At 41.0% G+C, this 19906-nt stretch overlaps 2 protein-coding genes across 4 annotated transcripts in view; one reads left to right on the top strand and one right to left on the bottom strand.

Moving 5' to 3' along the window:
- TPP2 (tripeptidyl peptidase 2) overlaps nt 1-14549 on the top strand; it is a 75502-nt gene extending 60953 nt beyond the window's left edge. For 2 of the 3 annotated variants that reach the window (XM_084638706.1, XM_084638707.1), the window contains 6 exons: nt 1451-1602; nt 1809-1905; nt 4677-4807; nt 6250-6457; nt 12137-12256; nt 13641-14549. In XM_084638706.1, coding sequence (XP_084494832.1) covers nt 1451-1602; nt 1809-1905; nt 4677-4807; nt 6250-6457; nt 12137-12256; nt 13641-13730 — 798 coding nt within the window. In that variant the 3' untranslated portion in view covers nt 13731-14549. Of the gene's footprint in view, nt 1-1450; nt 1603-1808; nt 1906-4676; nt 4819-6249; nt 6458-12136; nt 12257-13640 lie in introns of those variants that run through there. The other variant, XM_084638708.1, reaches the window with a different exon arrangement.
- A 96-nt stretch (nt 14550-14645) lies between these two features.
- Nucleotides 14646-19906, bottom strand: part of METTL21C (methyltransferase 21C, AARS1 lysine) — a 60073-nt gene continuing 54812 nt past the window's right edge. The window contains exons 3-5 of the mRNA XM_084614825.1: nt 19336-19478; nt 15893-16010; nt 14646-15352 (exon numbers count right to left, since the gene is read on the bottom strand). Of these exons, the coding sequence (XP_084470951.1) occupies nt 14958-15352; nt 15893-16010; nt 19336-19478 (656 nt within the window). The 3' untranslated portion in view covers nt 14646-14957. The remainder of the gene's footprint in view (nt 15353-15892; nt 16011-19335; nt 19479-19906) is intronic.

Raw genomic sequence — 19906 nt, forward strand, 5'->3', positions numbered from 1 at the left:
ATTAGATGGTCTGTGGCAAAATCTGACACTGATTTACTCAGGAATGATGGGATTTAAATTATAGGAGAAAAATGTGTGAATCAAAACAGCTGTTTGTTGATATCAACATTGATCCTTTCAGTTGAGATTTTTTTTTCACACCTTGATGACCGTATGTAGCAGGTTGGGTCTGGAGATTGATATATCTCCATAAACCACATAGTAGTCTTCCTTTATTTGAAAACAGAAAATAATTAAAAAACGTTACTGTTCAGCTTTTTATCTGAATATGAGTACACCATAGGCTAAGCTGCAAAGTCCTCTAGTAGCAGCTTGGAAGAAATTGCAGTGGTTCAAGAGGGATATACTTATGTATTTTGTGGCATGTTGATGACTTTACTAATATAACATTTTGTTAAGAATTACCAAAAAAAAAAATCTTATTCACTCACATGTTTTGTCCCCAAACTTTAAAAGACAGGAGCTTTACCTAACTTTATCTTTACCTTTTTACCCAATTTACCTGCTTTCCTGAAGACCATCTCCTTAACTCCCTTTAACAGTATGTGAATACAAAAATGTTAAGCTTTGTCACCTTGGTAAAGAAAATCGAGCTACTTTAAGGCATATTGAGGCCATGTGATGGCTAAAGCCATGTTAAAAGGGTGTACCTGCCCTGTAGCCTTCCTTGCTGGCCAGCATGGCTTGGCTGCGCCCTACCTCAATTTCCCCTTTCACTGAAGGCCCTCTAAGTTCACACAGTCCAGATATTCAGATATTCCCCGTCTGGGGTCTAGTTTATTAAGTCCTGCACAAAGTCTTTCAAAATAGAGGTCAAACCTACGAAGTCTTCATCTCAGTTTCAGCTGAGCCCAGCTCCTCCCCCCAAGGGGGACTGTTCTCTCTCTTTAAAATTCATTCCTTTTGCCCGGTCTCAAGCTGGGTGCAGCCAGTCCTCCCTGAGAGTATACCTTCCTGCTCTCCCAACACCTCTTGTCTGGAGCTTGGCCCTTCTCCATGGGCCTTCCTTCCAGATGTCTCCCACCCTGCTGACTCAGGGCCCTGCAGGAGCCTTCTTCCTCCTTGCAATGTCTGCAGCCACCTTCCAAACCATCTCCAGCTGTCTCCACCTTTATAAGATCCAGGTGCCCTCCCTTAAGCCCAGGTGGGCAGCCTGTAATCTGTCCAGGGGCACTGGACCCTGCTTCCTTTCTTGCAGGGGCCAGTCACCTTATGACAGGCCCATTTCTGAAAACTTGGAAGAAACCCTGGGGAGGTGGGAAATTGGGTGCGTCTCCAGAGAAAGTTGAACCATTCTGAGGTTCTGAAGACTAATCCTTTGCTCTCAGGATCCAGTGTTCAAGCATGTAACTGCTAGCTATCATTTAGCTCTTTTTGCATTGTAAGATAAAGGAATAGCAACATATTCCATTCCATCAAGTAGTTGATGAGGTTTTTTTTCTACCACTAGGATGTAATTACTGTTCATTACCATCTGATACCATCACCAACAAAGACTAAGAATGGCAGCAAGGAGAAAGAAAGGGAACCAGAAAAAGAAAAAGACGTAAAGGAGGAATTTGCTGAAGCTTTAAGAGACCTGAAGATACAATGGATGACTAAGTATGTCTTTTTAGTTTCCATAACAGGTCACAGCATAACTTTTTTAATATATTTTATTAATACTATACTTTATAGAAGAAATGGAAGTTTGAGTACCAGGATAATTTAAACTTGTGATATCAGAAGAGCAGTCTCTCACTGTTGCACTGCCTCCTGATTAGAATATGTAGATGCAGCATATTCATTTAATCTATCTTTTTGGCTAGGCTGGATACCAGTGACATGTATAATGAATTGAAAGAAGCCTTTCCTAATCATCTTCCCTTGTATGTTGCAAGACTCCATCAGCTGGATTCTGAAAAGGTGAGTTCTGTTTTTTTTTATTTAATATTTGTTTCACTACATCTTGCCTGGAGATAGGAGATTAAATCTGAAGATTTCTTCTTTACTGTTCTTCACAGATGCCTAGACTTGAAGTGACTGCTCTGGCTATACTGAGTGCAGTGAGCTAGAAACTTTTAACTTACTCAGAATCAAAAGCATTTACCATTGCAGAAACCAGTGCATTTTTACAAGGCTATAAATGTGAATGCTTAGCATCTCTTTCATTGTTCCCAGCATATCAGAGAAACAGCTTGATTGGTTTATTGGTTGGTTGTGGGAAAAATTACTGAGGTAAAGAAAAAGTAAAGAAAAATGGGTTTTCTATCTAGCTCTGAAAGGAGTGAGAAGTCCATGGTTGCCTCTTCGTTGCAGGAGTGAATTTCATAGTTTAGTTTTTTCTCCTGTTAAAACTCTGTCTTCTGCATTCATGAACTTCTCATGATGATTGACAGTTTCATGTTTCCAGTGCAATGTGGCTGATGTGTGGGAGATTAGGATCATGGAGAAGAGCAATCTCTTGGGTAGCTAGGATCAATCCCAGTGACCTTTACTTGGGGAAGCATTTCAGAAACCAGAGCACTGGGGTCAGATTAGGCGTGACCAGTGTAGCTAACTACACAGGTTGGTGCATTTTGTGCCAGATGTAGGTTTTTCAGACTCCATGGCTTTATTTCTACATATGAGTTGCTATAATCAAGCTTGGAGTTTGTGAATGCAAGGATCAGTGTGGACAGGTTAGTGTCTATGTTGAACTCTTAAAAAAGAGAAACTGTTTCAGTCCTGCTGCCTTGTTGCAGATATTTGAAGTGTATCAAAGCACTTCTGTATTTGTATACTTTTCAAAGTGAATGCTCAATCTATAGCCTTTTATATGAAAGGGTTTTGTTTTTGTTTTACTCTAGGGAGGCTTACAAAGTACTGAACTCAGTATTTGTAGCTCTAGCTTCTTGGAGAGCTCCCTCAGATGGCACCTTCTTCTCCCCTTGAATAGCCATTCAGATGGATACAGTTGGAACCTGTTACATCATTTGATACTGATTGAAAGATGGAGAGGGATTCCCTCCTGGTTGTCAGCACAGCCAAGCAAAGTTTTTTCCCAGTCTCTCACTGATTAAATCTTAGTCCCAAGATTTAGTACGATGTAAGGGTAGGGTGACTTCTTGTTAATTCCATCTTCTGGGAATGGACCATCTAGCAATGGGTTGGCTTAATGGTGACTTGCATTGCTTTTGGAGATCTAATCCAAAGGTCAGTGGCCTTAGACATAAACTATAAAGCCCTTACAGATGGTTTCTTCATGAGATAGACTAACTGTTCTTGAGGTGGAGGGTCTGCTCACATATCTTTCAAGTGAATAAGCGCTTACCCTCCATTTTCAAAGGTAGACTGCTCAGGTCCTTAGCAGATGGTGGTCTTGTCCTCTTTCTGTAGCACACAGCTGTTGCACAAATTCTCTCTGTTCATCTATCTCCTGTTCATCACCATGATAATGTGAGCTCCTAACATTCCACCTTCTTTCTCTTCTTTTGGTGCTAATTCTTTCTTTTGCAGGATGCACCGCCTCAGACTTTATACAAAACTTCAGAAGCCCAATCTCTTTTATGCATAGGAAGCCTGGATTCTGTATCCCTAGCTAGCTTGTCTCAAATCATGATCACCTCTTTGGCTGCTGTCTGTAACCCCATTCTTCTTCATTCTTGTGTCACTAAGATTGTACGGTTGGTCTTGTGGTTTGGCCTTCTGGTTAAGGCACTGTACTGTGACTTGGGATATCTGGGATCAGGCCCCAGATCCCTCACATATCTTGTGTGACGTACTGGGTCTTTGCCATCTATAAAATAAGTACTGACACTTTCATTGTCTGTCTTGCTTTTTTAAATTACAATCTCCTTGAAGCTGGGATCTCCATCTTACTATCTTAAAATCTTAGAGTTTAAGGTCAGGCGAGACCTAGATCATCATCTGATCTCCTGCACATCAGAGGCCACTAAACCCCATCCAGTTCCCCCTCTGTTGAGCCCAATAACCTGGATCAGAGTAAAGTATTACAGCCCACAGGAGACTAAACTGTTGTTTGCCACAGGCAAAGCATAAGAGGGACTGAGGTCCACCAATGCCCAAGGCCTTGCAATGAAAGTCAGGGAAATGATTTGGCAAGATACCCTAATAATCCTAGCAAGTGACCCACACTCCAGGCTGCAGAGGAGGGTGAAAAATCCAAGTTCCCTGCCAGTTTGGCCTGGGGGAAAAATTACTTCCCAAACCTGAAAATAGCAATTTGACTCTGAGCATGTGAGCAAGATCCACCAGCCAGATATGAGAGAATTTTCACTACCACTTCAGAGCACCAGCCTGCCTGTCCAGTATCCCATCTCCAGCCATGGCAATCTGTGCTTCAGAGGCACAAAACAAACCCAGAGCACCTTGGAGGTGAGGAAAAAATATTTTCCTTCCTGAGCCATGCAGACCACATGAAGCTTGTTGGGGCCTATAGGCACGACTGGAATATAAAAAAAAAATAGTAAGTTCTTTGTGTCAAGGACTTCTAAAATACGGGTTTGTATGGCACTAAGCACAATATGACCTCAGTCCTGTCTAAACTATAGAAATGTAAATAAGTAAATACATTTCAGAAACTATTTGTATTGCCATGTACTTGTGACTTCAGTAATGTTAATAATATAAAGTGTTAAATGGGGTGACTTTATTTTGCCAGTTTCACATTTTTCTTTTATTCCTTTTTCATTCAGGAACGAATGAAAAGGCTTGATGAAATTATTGAAGCTGCAAATACTGTTATCTCGCATATTGATCAAACAGCGTTAGCAGTTTATTTTGCCATGAAGACTGATCCCAGGCCCGATGCAGCTACTATAAAAAAGTACCTAACCAGTAAATACTCCTTCTTGTATCCTATTTCTGTAGTCTATAGATATAATTACCTTTTCTACATACAAGTATTCTAAAGGATTCTGAAAGCTGATCTAGATTTGTTAATATGATGATGAAGTAAAAGTTAATTTTTTGAGGTTCAAGTGGAAACGGTTATTCAAGTCAAGTATTTTTAGAGTTTTGTGTATTTTCTGAAAGCAGAAAGACACTGAAAAACTTAAAATTTTGCTCAGAAGAGGTCAGATAAGATTACAAAAGATGGCTTTCAGATCAGAATTGAGATACATGGGCAAAGCTGTGTGGGAAAGTTTGCACTGTGCTTAGTCTCATCAAGTTCATAAACATTCAGAATAATCAGTGGACTGGTAGTATTTGGCTAGCAAGGCACTCCTGTAGGAATAAGTGTAGGGTTTTGCATGATATGGTGGGACCCTCAAAATTCTTTAAGGATAGTTCCAAGATGCTAGTGAACAGTACCTGTTGTTTGATAAAGCCACTTTGAAGTGCTCACAAGTTTTTATAGAGTGAGTCAGGAAAGAAAGACTGGTAACCATGGCTCTATCTGTATTCAAATGTGGTCTTTTTCTCTGTGGAGTTAGTACACCATAACATTCTTTTGGAGTGTCGGTATTTTCAATGGAAGGTCCGCACTTCAAAGATAATGATGTACTACATTTTTTTAATTAATCATTTCAAAAGCCCCTTTTATGCTGATCCATTTTGACGGGGGAATAGCAAAGAGCACCTAATTTGAAATATAGGGACTGTGAAAGGAGGTATACATTTGTAAGTTACTTACATATTGACCCTGGTTAATTATATCATTAACCTAGTTGCTTGGAGTGGCTTGTACATAACTGTATATTTGCTGGATTTAAAAATAATTAATCATTTCCATTCTAAGCATTTCTTGGAAGAGTCAACCAAGAAATGATCTGGTGGTCTTCTAACAACTGAAACTGAGAACCAAATTCAGTGCTGGCTTAAGTGGGTGCAATTCTTTTGAAGTCACTGTCGGCTTCCATTAACAGTGGATTGGCCCTCTTTTCATACTACCAAGAACTAATAAAATACATTTCTAGATCCTGACTTCTTGTTAAATTCTTAAAATTTGGTTTGCACTTCTGTTCAAATACCAGAGACAGTGCAGTTGCTCCTGAAGCTCTAGGCTTGATTAGAATCTGTATGTTGCGTGAATGTATGCTATATCCATATATTTTGAGCCAGTTTAGAATTACAGGAAATAGTTTATTTTCAAAAATGCTGTATTTTAATAGGATAACTGAAAGTTGCTTATACTTCTGTTGTAAATACAAATCAACAAGTATGTTTAGTTTACTGTGATTTTTAAGGTAAAGTTAAATTATTGGCTCTTGATTGAAAACTAATAGCTGTAAGAGACCCCTTGTATTTGTGTTCAACTTAATGTAGTGATATGGAAAAACAGAAGTCTACCTTAGTGGATGCCCTTTGTCGGAAAGGAAGCGCACTAGCAGACCAACTTCTCCATCTGCAGGCCCAAGATGGGGCTGTTTCAAGTGATGCTGAAGGTAAAGATGACGATCAAGAGAGCTGCATAGGTGTTCTGTCAGAGACTTTCTGGGAGACAACAAAATGGACTGATCTTTTTGACACCAAGGTAAGAGGACAAGCAGAAATTCTGTATTTTGCACTCTTGTTTTTTCCTAGTCTCTTGTGATGAAATTTAACACCATCTTTGTGTGTGGCCTCCAGGCATCTCTCCCTTCCACTCCCTAGTTCTGTCCCCATATGTTGTGCCAGCCTCTCTCAAACATTTTTCCACAGGTGGGATCTCTCCTAGGCTATCAAGTGCAAGGCAAATAAATCTGTCTGCTCCATATACATATGGGGACGGTATGGAGCAGTAACTGCAGGCTTGTATTAACAAACTGCTTCATTTATCGAGTTACTAGTTTACTATTCCTTTCAAGGAATAGTTCAGTTGCTGTCCAGTACAGCACTTCTAGCCTTTCAGCAGAAGTGTGTACAGCCCCTGTTCTGTGCTGGTCATGAGTCCGTAGCATTTTCTAGATTAGGAATGAAAGAAAAGCCTGTGTTCCTTAGCTGTGGCTAAGGGCTGCAATGGGAGAAACCCTCTCTGGAAGTTGAATTACCATTTGGAACCTGTTAGCAATTACAGTCCTATTAAGTTTCAAGTTCTTATCAGGGTAAGGTCCCTGTGTCCTTCAGCACAGCTGTTTCAAAGGAAACCATCAAATTCCAATAATATATATGATTATGTAACTGATTAGGTTATTACTGATTTCCTTCTTTAACTGGTGTGTTGCTATGCACTGTGTTTCACATCAGACATGGCTATATTTCAGTGGTGAATGAATTTTTCCATGTATTTGTATGAATTTTGAAATTATGAAATTGTATGAAATTTGAATTATGAAATTCACTTTGGAATCATTTGAAATGAGAACTGTTGAATAAATCAGAAGAAATGTTATTCTTTTATTCCTTCCTGACCCCCACTGATGATTCAAGCGATAGCCTGATGATTATTTATTCAAGCTAGCTTCTTTGTAGATGGTTTTTATTTGTGTACGTCTTTCATCGGTTGATTCTCAAGCCACAGTGATGTCCTGTGCTATGCATTAACAACAACATGCTACACAGTTTAACTATCTTGCCTTTTAATTTCAACCATGCTCTCATATTATGAGAAAGGATACATAACATATTCAGGAGTGTCCAACTGACCTTCTCTATACCATTTATTATTAGAGCTCAGTGGACCATTTTCAGCAAATGAAATTTTGCCAAAACATGCCGTTTCATTAAAGCCAAAAATGTTGTGGAGATTTTGTAGGGAGAAACTGACTGACTTTCTGTGGTCGCAAGGGACTAGAGAACTGGGATGGGATGTGGGAGACCGAGGTGCAACTCCCTGCTCTGTCTGATTCAGAGTGATACCTGGAATGAAAAAGTGAATCAGGCAGAGCAGGGATTTTGAATCTGGGTCTCCATCCCAGGCCAGTGCCCTAACCACTAGTTCTCTCCACACGCAGACATTTAGGTTTCATGTTGACACAATTAAGTTTTCGCAAAAATGTTTAGAGGATTTTTTTTGTTAATTTCAAAGCGCTGAAAGTTTCTGCAAAACAGAATTGTTCTCCTGTCAGCTCTCCACTGTTCCATATACCTCATATTTTCCTCCTTTACAAACTGAATAGTAGTCCTACCCTTTAATACTTCCTCTTATGGAAAAACCTTCCCCCATCTATAGATATCCTACCTCTTACCAAGTTTTTGCATTTCCTTGGCCGTTTCCTAGTACTTTCTAGTGACCAGAACGGACATACTATTAAAGAGGCACCACCAAATTAAATTGTAAGCTAAATCAAGAGTAGCCTTAACTCTACGCTTTAGAAAAAGTTGTTTGGAAGAAATTTTATGTGAACCACATAGGTGGCATTTATCCACTTAATATTTAGGGATCTGAAGTTATCTGTTTTTAATTTTGTTTCAGGGTCTCCATATTCTCAATTTTAATTATTACTATTTTATGACATGGAATTTTTATCTCCATTCTACCCGATGATCTACTCTCTAGGCAGACATTTTTATAATAGTTTAATCTTTAAGTACTACTGTTCCATACATACGACGTAAACTGTCTTTTTCTATATAGTTTGTGGGAAGGAAAATAATTTCTTACTGATTTTTCTTATCCGACCATATTTCAGAAATCCAAGTTACATTTGGGACTTTTAGTGACAGGCATGCTAGCTTATTTGTTGTCATGCATTCCTCTTCTCCTATCTAGCTAATAAGGATGGTCAAGGGCATAGTGTTTACTGCTCCACCTAGTGGGAAGCAAAGGGGTGGGTGGGAGGATGAGTGGGGGTAGATGATGTAAGTATTTTAAAAAATTGCCTTCCTATCAGTGTTCCCTCTAATTCTCTCCTTCTCCCCCCCCCCCCCCCGTGCAGAATTAATTTGGTGGTGTGTGACACATCAACTCCATATTGGTGCACATAACAAAATTCATGTGGTGGGGGTGGGGCTGAGGGGTTCGCAGTGTGGGAGGGGACTTGGGGCTGGGGCAGAAGGTTTTGGGTGGGGGTGGGCACTCTGGGGTGGGTTGGAGATGAGGGGTTTAGGTGCAGGCTGTCCTGGGGCTGTGACGGGGAGAGAGGACTCCCTGCAGCAGCACCTGGGCTAGGCAGGAAGAGACACCTCTCCCATGGCCCCACTCTGGCCTGGACCTGCCGCGGCTGTGTGAGAGGTGCTCGTCCCTGAACCCCAACACGCTGCAGCCCAGCGCGTTAGGTGACTCCCTGGCTATTGCCTGGGTGAGCCGGGGAGCATGCTGAGGGATCCCAGGAGATGCAGACCACAATATAGGACCTGCCATTGGAGGGTTCGGGGCTCTTTTCAGAGCTAACTGAGTCTAGGCTCCATGGACTCATGGAGCCATCCTCTGCTGAGCCAGCCTCTGCTCCTGGTAATTTCATTGTGGGCACGATTTGGTTGGCAAGTTGTGCCCTCATTGGGAAGGATGTGCTTTTGAATATCTGGCCCAGTGTGTGTACAGTTTCTGTTACCCTGAACAAAGGTAACCAAAGCCACAGCCAAACTTTGAAGTGGCAATCCACTGCCAGCTAGATATAGTTTGCAGCCACTTCAAATAAGCAGAGGGACTACCCCTCAGTAGTCCAGGAAGCCGTTCTGCACTCCTCCTCCTCTGGTGCAGTCTAGGTCCTGGGGGGCTCCCAAGTCTGGCTCCTACAGGAGGAAGGACAAAGATAAAGGGCCTGAGAGATGCTACCTGTCCTCTTCCCGCCCGGCTACCCAACCTGACCCTCCCAGAAGTCAGTCATTTTGAGGGTGCGCTCGAGGACAGCGCCCCAGCCAATGTACTGGATCTAACCCTCCTTTTCTTCAACCGCTCTGCCCTTTTTCAGTCGGCTTGGTCCTGCGTCACCTTAGACCACAGGGTGCTAGATACTGTTTCTTCGGATTACACACTGCAGTTTGCAGCCGAACATCCCTCCTACTCCCCTTCCCCGTCCCTCTTCAGGGATCCTTCTCATGAGCAATTCCTCATTCAGGAGGTCGAAAACCTCCTTCGCCTGGGGGCAGTGGAAAAGATTCCTCAGATCATGGAAGGCAGAGGATTCTACTCCCGCTGTTTCCTAATTCCAAAGGCAAAAGGGGGCCCCAGACCCATCCTAGACCTACTTCACCTCAACAAGTCCCTCCAGAAATTGAAGTTTTGCAGGGTTCTTTCTTTCTTTCTTCACTCAGCACACAGTCAACCTGTGGAACTTCTTGCCTGAGGAGGTTGTGAAGGCTAGGACTATAATAGGGTTTAAAAGAGAACCTCCATGAATTTATCCAGTTAAGTCCATTAATGGCTATTAGCCAGGATGGGTAAGGAATGGTGTTCCTAGCCTCTGTCAGAGGGTGGAGATGGATGGCAGGAAAGAGATCACTAGATCATTATCTGTTAGGTTCACTTCCTCTGGGGCACCTGGCATTGGCCACTGTCGGTAGACAGGATACTGGGCTGGATGGACCTTTGGTCTGACCCAGTATGGCCATTCTTATGGTTTTTGTTTCTTATGTCTCCCTGGTCTCCATCATCCCCTCCCTGGATCTAGGAGACTGGTATGCCGCTCTCGATTTAGAGGATGCTTACTTCCATATTTCTATCTTCCTTGGGCACTGGCGCTTCCTCCGCTTCATGTTGAGCTGGCGCCATTTCCAGTTTACGGCAATACCCTTTGGTCTTTCATTGGCCTCAAGGGTATTCACAAAATGTATAGTGCCACTGGCTGCTTACCTGAAACGTTGGAGAGTCCAAATATACCCGTACCTAGATGACTGGTTGATAAGGGGCCGGTCTCCAGGTGTGGTGCAGAGGTATCTGAACCTGGTTTGTTCCACCTGTTGCAACCTGGGATTGATAATAAACAAGACAAAGTCAACCTTAACCCCGGTGCAACACATAGAGTTCATCGGAGTGGTCCTTGACTCCACTCGGGCCAGGGCCCTCCTCCCCAAGACTCAGTTCCAGGCCATGGCGGACCTCATTGTGGGCCTGCGGGCCCACCCGCTCGCCACCACCCATATGTGCCTGAGGCTAGTAGGCCACATGGCAGCATGTACTTATGTGGTCTGACAAGCATGACTCCGTCGCAGACTTCTTCTGGCGTGGCTAGTGTCAGTCTGTGTCCCCAACTGGCACAGCCTGGGCTGGGTGGTCAGAATTCTGGACAGCGTACTTGTGTCCCTCATCTAGTGGCAGGATCCTGCGTAGGTGTTGGAAGGGGTTACCTTCATGGCCCCGTCCTTGTCAGTGACTCTTATCTCCACCGTCTTGTACCTGGGCTGGGGAGCCCACCGTGGCGATCTCAACACTCAAGACTGTTGGTCCAGTCACAATCGTTCCCTTCATATCAGTGTCAGGGAACTCAGGGTGATTCGACTGGCCTGCCAGGCCTTTTTACCTCATATGCAAGATGCTGTGGTCCAGATCCTGACGACAACATGGCTACGGTTTTCTATATCAACAGGCAGGGCAGAGCCAGGTCGTTGGCACTTTGCCAGGAAGCCCTCTGGCTCTGGGATTTCTGCCTACAGTACAATATCCATCTTGTAGGCACTCCCCTTCTGGGGTCCAAGAACACATTGTCATATCGCCTCAGCAGGACATTTTCATCTCACCACGAGTGGTCCCTTCATCTGGAGGTGGTCTGCTCCATCTTCCACCGTGGTGAACTCCTCGGACTTCTTTGCGTCCAGGAAGAACAGGAAGTGCCGCATCTTCTGCTCGATTGGGGGGCATAGACAGAGGAGCCCTGTCCAACGCCTTTCTGCTCCCGTGGTCAGGGGCTCCGGTGTACGCCTTCCCTCTGGTACTGTTGCTGAGGGCCCTCATGAAGATCAAATGGGACGGCAAGAATCAGCCTCATAGCACCAGCGTGGCTGTGCCAACACAAGTTCAGCACCATGCTGGACCTCTTGGGAGCAGCCACATTCCGGCTACCGCTCAGGTTGGACCTGTTGCCCAGAACCACGCAGTCTTCTGCACCCCAGCCTGGTGACTACATCTGAAGGCTTGGCTGCTGCGTGGCTAAATGTGCAGGAGCAGCAGTGCTCTCATTTTACAATTAAAACACGAGGACAGTAACTGCTGTGATTTATCTGTGTTCATCAACATAAGAATAAATTTGAAACAGTCTGTTTGGTAAAATGTTTAAATTGTTTTTATCTGAACAATGCTAGTTTTAATATGGTGGTAGATTTCTAACTTTTCTTTTAATTTGTTTACATACTGTAGGTTTTAACATTTGCCTACAAGCATGCATTGGCAAATAAAATGTATGGAAGAGGTCTCAAATTTGCCACAAAACTTGCAGAAGAGAAGCCAACCAAGGAAAACTTGAAAAATTGTATACAGGTAAGGGGTAGTCAATAAATCCATTTAATTACAGAGGGGCATTGTTATGTATGCTGAAGAATCTCTTAATATTAGGAGATGTAAATGTATGTTCATTTTATATACTGCTTAAGAGATTGAGTTTCAGAAAACTTTCACTGAGGTTCTGGAACAGAACGAACTGGATAGGCTTTTGATCCAGGAATATTCAAATCTGAAACACTTTTACCTCCCCCCAAATTCACCAGGGGTTCTGATTGGACTTAATGAATGTATCTGGCACCAGTTAGTCAGGGGATTAAGCTCACTAGCTCAAAGGTATGCAAGAACGATAGGGGGGAGGGGCACTTGTGAGGTCCAAAGGCAATATCCAGAATCTCAGAGGCTGGAGGACTGGGCAGCAGGAGGGTGCTGGGATTCCTATTTGGGCATGCTCCCTGGACGTCTCAAGGGATTTCCATCTTTTATATCTGCCTCTTAGCTTCCCCCCATCCAGGTGCTGAAAGGGAGAAAGGGCTTGTCTCTTCTTCTCTCATTCCAGAGCCCTCCCTTCAATAACCCCTTCCCAGGCCATTGCAAAATTTGGGGCGGGGGGGGGCGAAGCGAGACCACTTTCTTTCCCCTGAGCTATTCTTACTTGGTGGATACTCAGTTAATAACTCCACCACTGCCTCTGCTCAAAGCTTTCCCAAGCGGCAGTATAAAATTAAGGGTCCTTAACAGTTTCAAGGAGCACTTTGAAAAGGTATTTATTAATTCCATCAGTCGCTTAGCAAAGCTCATAGCAATGGCAAGTTGTCTGAGCTGTGGGTCCTCCTCACCTTTGGAAATCAGGCCACTTTTATTTAAGATCCTAGATATAGATTTATGAGCCTAACTTTACTTTCTCAGGTTTTAAAGTTAAAGCCAGTTTTTAAATTAAAGCCAAAATGTTTTAAGCGGCTTGTTCATTCTACCACTGTATCTAGATTAAGAAATTGTTATTTAAAGACATACGAGTGTCATGACTACTCTCTAGACTTGCACATGAATTTCACGTGTTTTATTCTGAAGTACTTAAAGTTGAACAGCACAGAGAAAATGTGGGCATTTTGCTTACCTAAAGGTAAATTATCTATACAGTTATTCAAAACGGGTATAAGGGAAAAAAAATCCCCAAGTTTACTGGGATTCTTGTGCTGCTTAAGACAACATTTTGTTCACTGAAGCTAAAATACCAGTTTTCAAAAACTAAAGCCATTCTATATGAGAGTTTAGAGCTCCAAAAAGCAGTATATTGACATTATGCTTCTGACAATGAACCTCTTTAACATGGCACTTTTAGATTAAGAAAGAATGAGAGAAGATATCAGTGTCAAAAGTATCATCTAATTTTTCTGCTTATCAATTATTTTTTTTTTTTTAGTTAATGAAGTTACTTGGATGGACGCATTGTGCATCTTTCTCTGAAAACTGGCTTCCTGTCATGTATCCACCTGATTATTGCGTGTTTTGAAATACCAACAGTTGTAAACATACAGAGATGGTTTTATACTGACAGGATAGGAAAGATAAGTTTTACCTTTTAATTAGAACGCATGTCTTCATCAGATACTGAATGCTGATTATTAAATTGTGTATATTTATCAGAAAGGCACCCTGGTGTGGCTTAATACCTATTAACCTGACTCCTGACATCAGGGAGTTTGCATAGTGTGCATCTCATTGCTGGCAATGGATGTGCCAGAATTGCCAGCACCAAGGATTTGGAATTGGGTTGGAAAAGATTTCTTGCATGCATGTTAGGTTCTTAACTGTTAATTTTAACTGCAAACTTGTAAAAGCTCTGTATTTTTTACAATGAACAGGGTTTTAACATGTTTAATCTTAATTTCTTTTTCAATTGTATGAAGGCCTTAAAGCTACACCAAAGTAGCTAAAATTTTATTTATTAGACTATAAAGTAATGGAACTCCATTACCTGTACTGTTTGCAAGGGTTTACATTATGATTTTTTTTAAACAACAACAACCTTTCAAATGGTCTCTGTGTGTATCTCAGAACTGCTGATACATAGGTGCTCTTGTAAATCTTCGTCTTTGAGATATTTCAGGCAAAATTTCAAAAATCCATGTGAAGTTGAGTATCAGGTTGGACTGATACATGTATAAAAGTGCCAGACAGTTAATCAGGTATTGTAAAGCTATACATACACATGTTTAATAATGTTTAAAAAATGTAAAACACAGAGTAAATGTGCAAAATTGAAGATAAAAAACCACCCTGTGCACTCTGATACTTTAAAGGATTTTTTAATTAATAAAACAAATAATGAAGCTGAAAACTGTCATTTTTTTTTAAGAGTACATAAACATAACGTGTTAAAGCAAACAGCTTTAGGAATAATATAGATATGCAATGTAAACAGGATATAAAGGTATAGCTAGATCTAATAGTTTATTTGAAATTTTGAAACTTTACCTTCTGGTTGTGTTTTGTTACTGCTGACCCTCTGGCAGCAGTGAATTGGTTTCTTTGAGTAAATCATGTGTATATAAGCTTGAAACAAATCAGACAGTAAAGTAGTGTCCTGATATTATTATTATCCATGTATTGAAGTGCAAAATTCAAAGACTCAGGGACAGGTTTATGGACATTATTGCACTCCGTGTGCATTATGTACTAAAAACTAGAAGCTCATAAACTTTGAGGGGCATCAAAACTGTGACTGTATTGTTTTCGCTTAATTCTCTTTTACTGTGGCTTTAAACAGCTTGATATTTGATTCTGGAAATTCTGCTAGAAGTGTAACGATTAATATATTGCCAAGTTTCTCTAAAAATTCAAAATCTGTGCTGAATCTGAATTTATTTGCCCATAATAATACTGTCCCTGGCTGACATAAATATGCCATTGTTGTTAGCAATGGATCCAGAGATGTATGGTGGTAGACAACATCACTTGCCAAAATAAAATCATAATGGTGAGTTGATTTAGGGAAGTCTTCATTGAGGTCTTCTCCCCACACCAGCTTCCTCACTTCAGGTCGGTGTATATTCATGTTTTGTGTATTTCTTGAAATATTCCATTTGAGATTTTCAAGTACTTCAGGCAGATCAGTAGCTGTAACAGAAGCTCCTAAAGAGAATGTGCAAATGATTAGTGTATATATTTTTTTCTATAAATCTTCCTGTTTTCCCCCCCAATTATCAATTTTGAATATGTTGTTGGCTCTCTGATCATCATTCAGTCAATAAACAGACCACCGCCCACCCATTTCCTGGATTGGGGTAACTCTTAAAAGTCTGTTATTTTGGGGCATGTCTCCACTGCCCCAAGTGTTCCGTGTGGATGCTACAGGTGCAAATTAAAAGGCTCCTAGGTCACTGTAATCCTGTTCAAACTGGGGACCTTTTAGTCTGTACCCACAGCATCCACTCGGGGGCACTAAGGTGCAGCACTTCGTTGCGCACTTCTGTTTGTGCTCCTGTAGTGCAAACTGCAGAGCAGTGTAGATAAGCCCTACAGAATTTTGAGAGCCAAAGTCATAACTGCTCGTTAAGTTTTAATTTTCGTTATAATTTCACTGACTACAGTGTCAAAGAATTTGTTTAGCTGACACCTCACAATTGATATATTTGAAGATGAGGAGGTGGAATTTAATCAGAATTTACCAACCTAGTATGCTAGCCACAATGGACACCAGTCCTGTTCCAGCACCAATTTCAAGTACCTTTTTGTCTTTTAGGTTGATCTCTTGTTGATTTGATTCCAGGTACTGAGATAAAGCCAATGCCTAAGAACAGTTAAAATATAGCCATAAAAAGCATTAATTTGCTAATGGCCATGCAGCAGTTCATTAAATCATTGAAAACATTTTTCTAATAAGTTTTTTACTTATAGACTGAACATATTCAAGTATGTAGCACAAAAGCAAATTAGGAAAAAGGAACAAGATTAGTCAACAAGATTATAAACAAATTATTAGGCAAGTAAAAACAACCAAACAGCTTCTTTTTATATGGGTTTCCCTAGAAATATAGAAATCTATACGCCACACGTTTTTGTTGACTTCTAAGTTACTGTAGGCACTGAGCATAGTCAGTCTGGAGAAGGAGAGATTTTACTGTACGAGTACAAAAGTGATATTATAAAGACCGCTAATTGTTCTCAGTTTGTGAAGATAAAGTAAGGGCTCAAGTTACAGCAGCGGGTTTCACAAAAAACTCAGAATAATTTGGCAATAGAACATGTTGCTAAGAAGTCTACGAAGTCACTGTCACTCTAGATATTCAGATCTAAACTTGACTCCCACCTAGTGATATTGCAGGCATCATGAAATAATTCCAACCACTTTATAGAGAGGGAAAAGACAAATGGTACCTTTCAGTTCAAGTGACAGAGTTCTGTCCTGGAACCATATCAGTAAAACAGTCAACAGTTGGCTGCTTTCTTAGCAATCACAGCTAAGGTCAAAGAGCAGATAGGGTTGGTGACTGAACTACCTCTTTGTTTCCTCCATCACAACCCCGGATTACATCTCATCTAATCACAGAGTTTTGTAACATGATGCTGAGGCATTGGTTACCAGCTCATCATGGGTGAGTGCCGCTAATGAATCACCAGCACTGTTTGTGCAGTATCTACGTTTTCTTTGGAGTTCTCCCATCCATGTACTGACACCTGACTAATTTGAGATCTGATGAAATTGCAGTTCATAATAAGACTTAAGACAGACATTTTCCCCCTTTCTCCCTTGTGCTATCTTGAGATGGAATCTCTCATTTTCTGTGAGGTTTTATATGATAGCTAGACTGACAAGCTTTTTAGAGTTGAAATCCAATCCTTGTCCGTCTTCATAATAAATAGTGTAAATAAGTTTGAAATATTTTCCTCATGTCTCTGTCACTGTAATACTTTTTATCTTGAGAAGGCCCCTTTACACATAAGACAAAATTATCCAAATCTCATTACACATGGAGTACAGTTTGTTTTTTAATTCAATAATGGGATAAGCAGGGACCAGTAGAATGTTTCCTCATCAGTAAAAATATTAATTTAATCTACATGTCTGTGAACTATGGAAATGTCTTCAGTCCTGAAATCTAAATCTAAAGCTGACTTTTTGAGAGTATCAATTTAAATCTTGCAGAGATCAATATCTTGCTTAGAAAAACAACAAGGAGGCTGGTGGCACCTTAAAGACTAACAGATTTATTTGGGCATAAGCTTTTTGATGCATCTGAAGAAGTGGTGTTTTACCCACAAAAGCTTATGCCCAAATAAATCTGTTAGTCTTTAAGGTGCCACCAGCCTCCTTGTTGTTTCTGTGGATACAGACTAACACAGCTACCCCCTGATATCTTGCTTGGAGTTCCTTTGGTCTTCTGAGGAATTACTTTCCTTCTTTCTAATTAAAGTATCCATCTCTGCAGGACTTAGTTTCCCAAAACCAGATGATCAGCAAGATCAAGTCACTACAAAATTGACAAATATAATCTGTATTCATCAACTGGAAGCAAGGAGCACCACCCTTCATATAGACACAATGCAAATAAAGGCCTAAAAAAGAATCTCACCATAGCCTTCAACATTTGATGTATATTTAAGGTGTACACAACCAAATGGGCTTAGCGGACAATCCTTTCAACTAAGCAGAGTGGCCTTTCAGCAGCAAACTTTACTATAATCAGATGTGTGGTCCCAGTGCGCAATCTCCTAATTATTCACTAGTGCACTCTCTCTCCCAAACTCTCTCTGCATCTCTGCCATCATCTCTGAAGTAAAAAAAAAAAAATCCTAAAAATAAACTGAGAAGAAGGTAAGTGTCATTCTCACAATACCAAAGAGAACTTTATTTTCAAACTTGAGAGATTACTCTTACATGCAGATCGTCAACAGATTGAATCCCCTTGCCTGTGAGTCTCTACCCCCAAAACCCAAACTCTCTAAACCTGACAGACTGTGTGGTGAAAGGTATATCCTCATCAAAACAGGTCCTGGGGAGTCAAGATGCTCTTATCCCTCCAGACTGTTTCTGAAAGTATAGTCTTATGATCTGGGGAAAGAATTCTATAGTGTATTAGGAGCATTGAGCCTATCGTGCTAGAATCCCATCCGTATTGCTGTTTCATCAAGATGCCTTCTGAAGAATCTTGACATCTCAGTCCTGGAAAGTGTACTAATAAGTCCTTCCTAGCATTTTGCTTTTATGTTGCCAGATTCCTAAAGGCACTCTAGATAGCTAGACCACTTATGACACAATATTCCCACTGATCTTCAGACTCATCTTAAGTTCATCAAGTTCCTGCTTTGTCTCCACTGAAACTTGCTTTTCCAGAAGCTAGCTGTGAAAGAAATTAAATGAGTTGCCAAAATAGCTATTTTTTCCCCTGCAAGAATTTTTCTGCCTTTCCTATGATAAAGTATAAACACCACCTTTCTCTGTATTTTAAAACGCTTTCACAAGTTCTAAGAGAGTCTTACACTCTTTTCCCAAACCACAAAAGAAAGGAAAAAATCCTGTGGCATAAAATAAATCTTGACTTCCCTGTAGTCTTCTATCTCAAACGAACTGAGCAAGTTAGAAAGTTCTCAGCAGCTGATTGCCTTCCAATAAAATTGTGAAGGAGCCAAATTTTCTAAATCTTCCATAGCATGGTGGATCAAATGCTGCATGAGGGGAACACAGGTGGTGCTGATAGGACAGTACCTGTGAGCAATGAGGCACACTTCCTGGTTCACAGGTAATATCCTGGGTAGAAAGGGCTTAGTCTACATACAGTCAATTAAATAGACCTTCAAGCCTCTGCACTGACTCATTTTGGGATGAGATTGCTCTACTCTGCTCTAAATAAATTTCCATTCTCTGTAAAATGCTGCATGCTGGATCTTTTCAATGTTGTTTTCTTCTCTGTTCTCCCCTGATCGTCTTGCTAGATGCTTACTTCCCCACAGTGATTGACTGTCTGGAGACATTGAGAGAACACAACGCTTTTTCCCAATTTTCCTTTCTTTGACTTAATGTCTGCACCCGTGCTCATTTATATGCTCATTTGTTCACATTTACTTTATAATGAGTTTAACTTGCTACTTGATTACAATACATAGGTAAAACTTACACCGGGCCATACTATAGCTCCGAAGTGGTCTAATGATTCTTGAATAGTGATCTGGTGGTCTGCATAACAATAATGCTCCTTGTCAAAATAGGGAGAAACTGTAGGAATCCACTTCTGCAATATTTTAAGAATTCTTGGTGATTCTGTGGGAGAAAAAATCAGTATTATTTGGTCAATATGAATATATACGTGCATTTTGTTGCATAGCTGGGAAAAGAAAATTTACAGGACTTAATTTGTGGTCAAGACAATGAGTTTGCAGCCTTTTCTGAAAAAGTTGCTTTTGTTCTTGGTCTCTAGTGAGCTGATCATGCGCACCATGGTTCACTGGGTTGCCAGACCTGGATCCCAAATATGGGTGGGCCTGCTGTCAATCAAAGTGAAGGAGAAAAACCTTCCTTTCCCATAAGTCATGAAGCAACATAGGTTGATTGGTGAGGAATTTTAGAACTCTATTTTGGCATACATTTTTCTGTCATCATGTTGAGACTTAGGTATCTCAGGTCAGAGGTTGCAAGTCATGCTAAATACCATATCTAAATGAAGCTATTCGGAGATTGTTAGGTTGCAG

Source organism: Lepidochelys olivacea, assembly GCF_965140295.1.
Source record: "Lepidochelys olivacea isolate rLepOli2 genome assembly, chromosome: 1".
NCBI lineage: Eukaryota > Metazoa > Chordata > Testudines > Cheloniidae > Lepidochelys > Lepidochelys olivacea.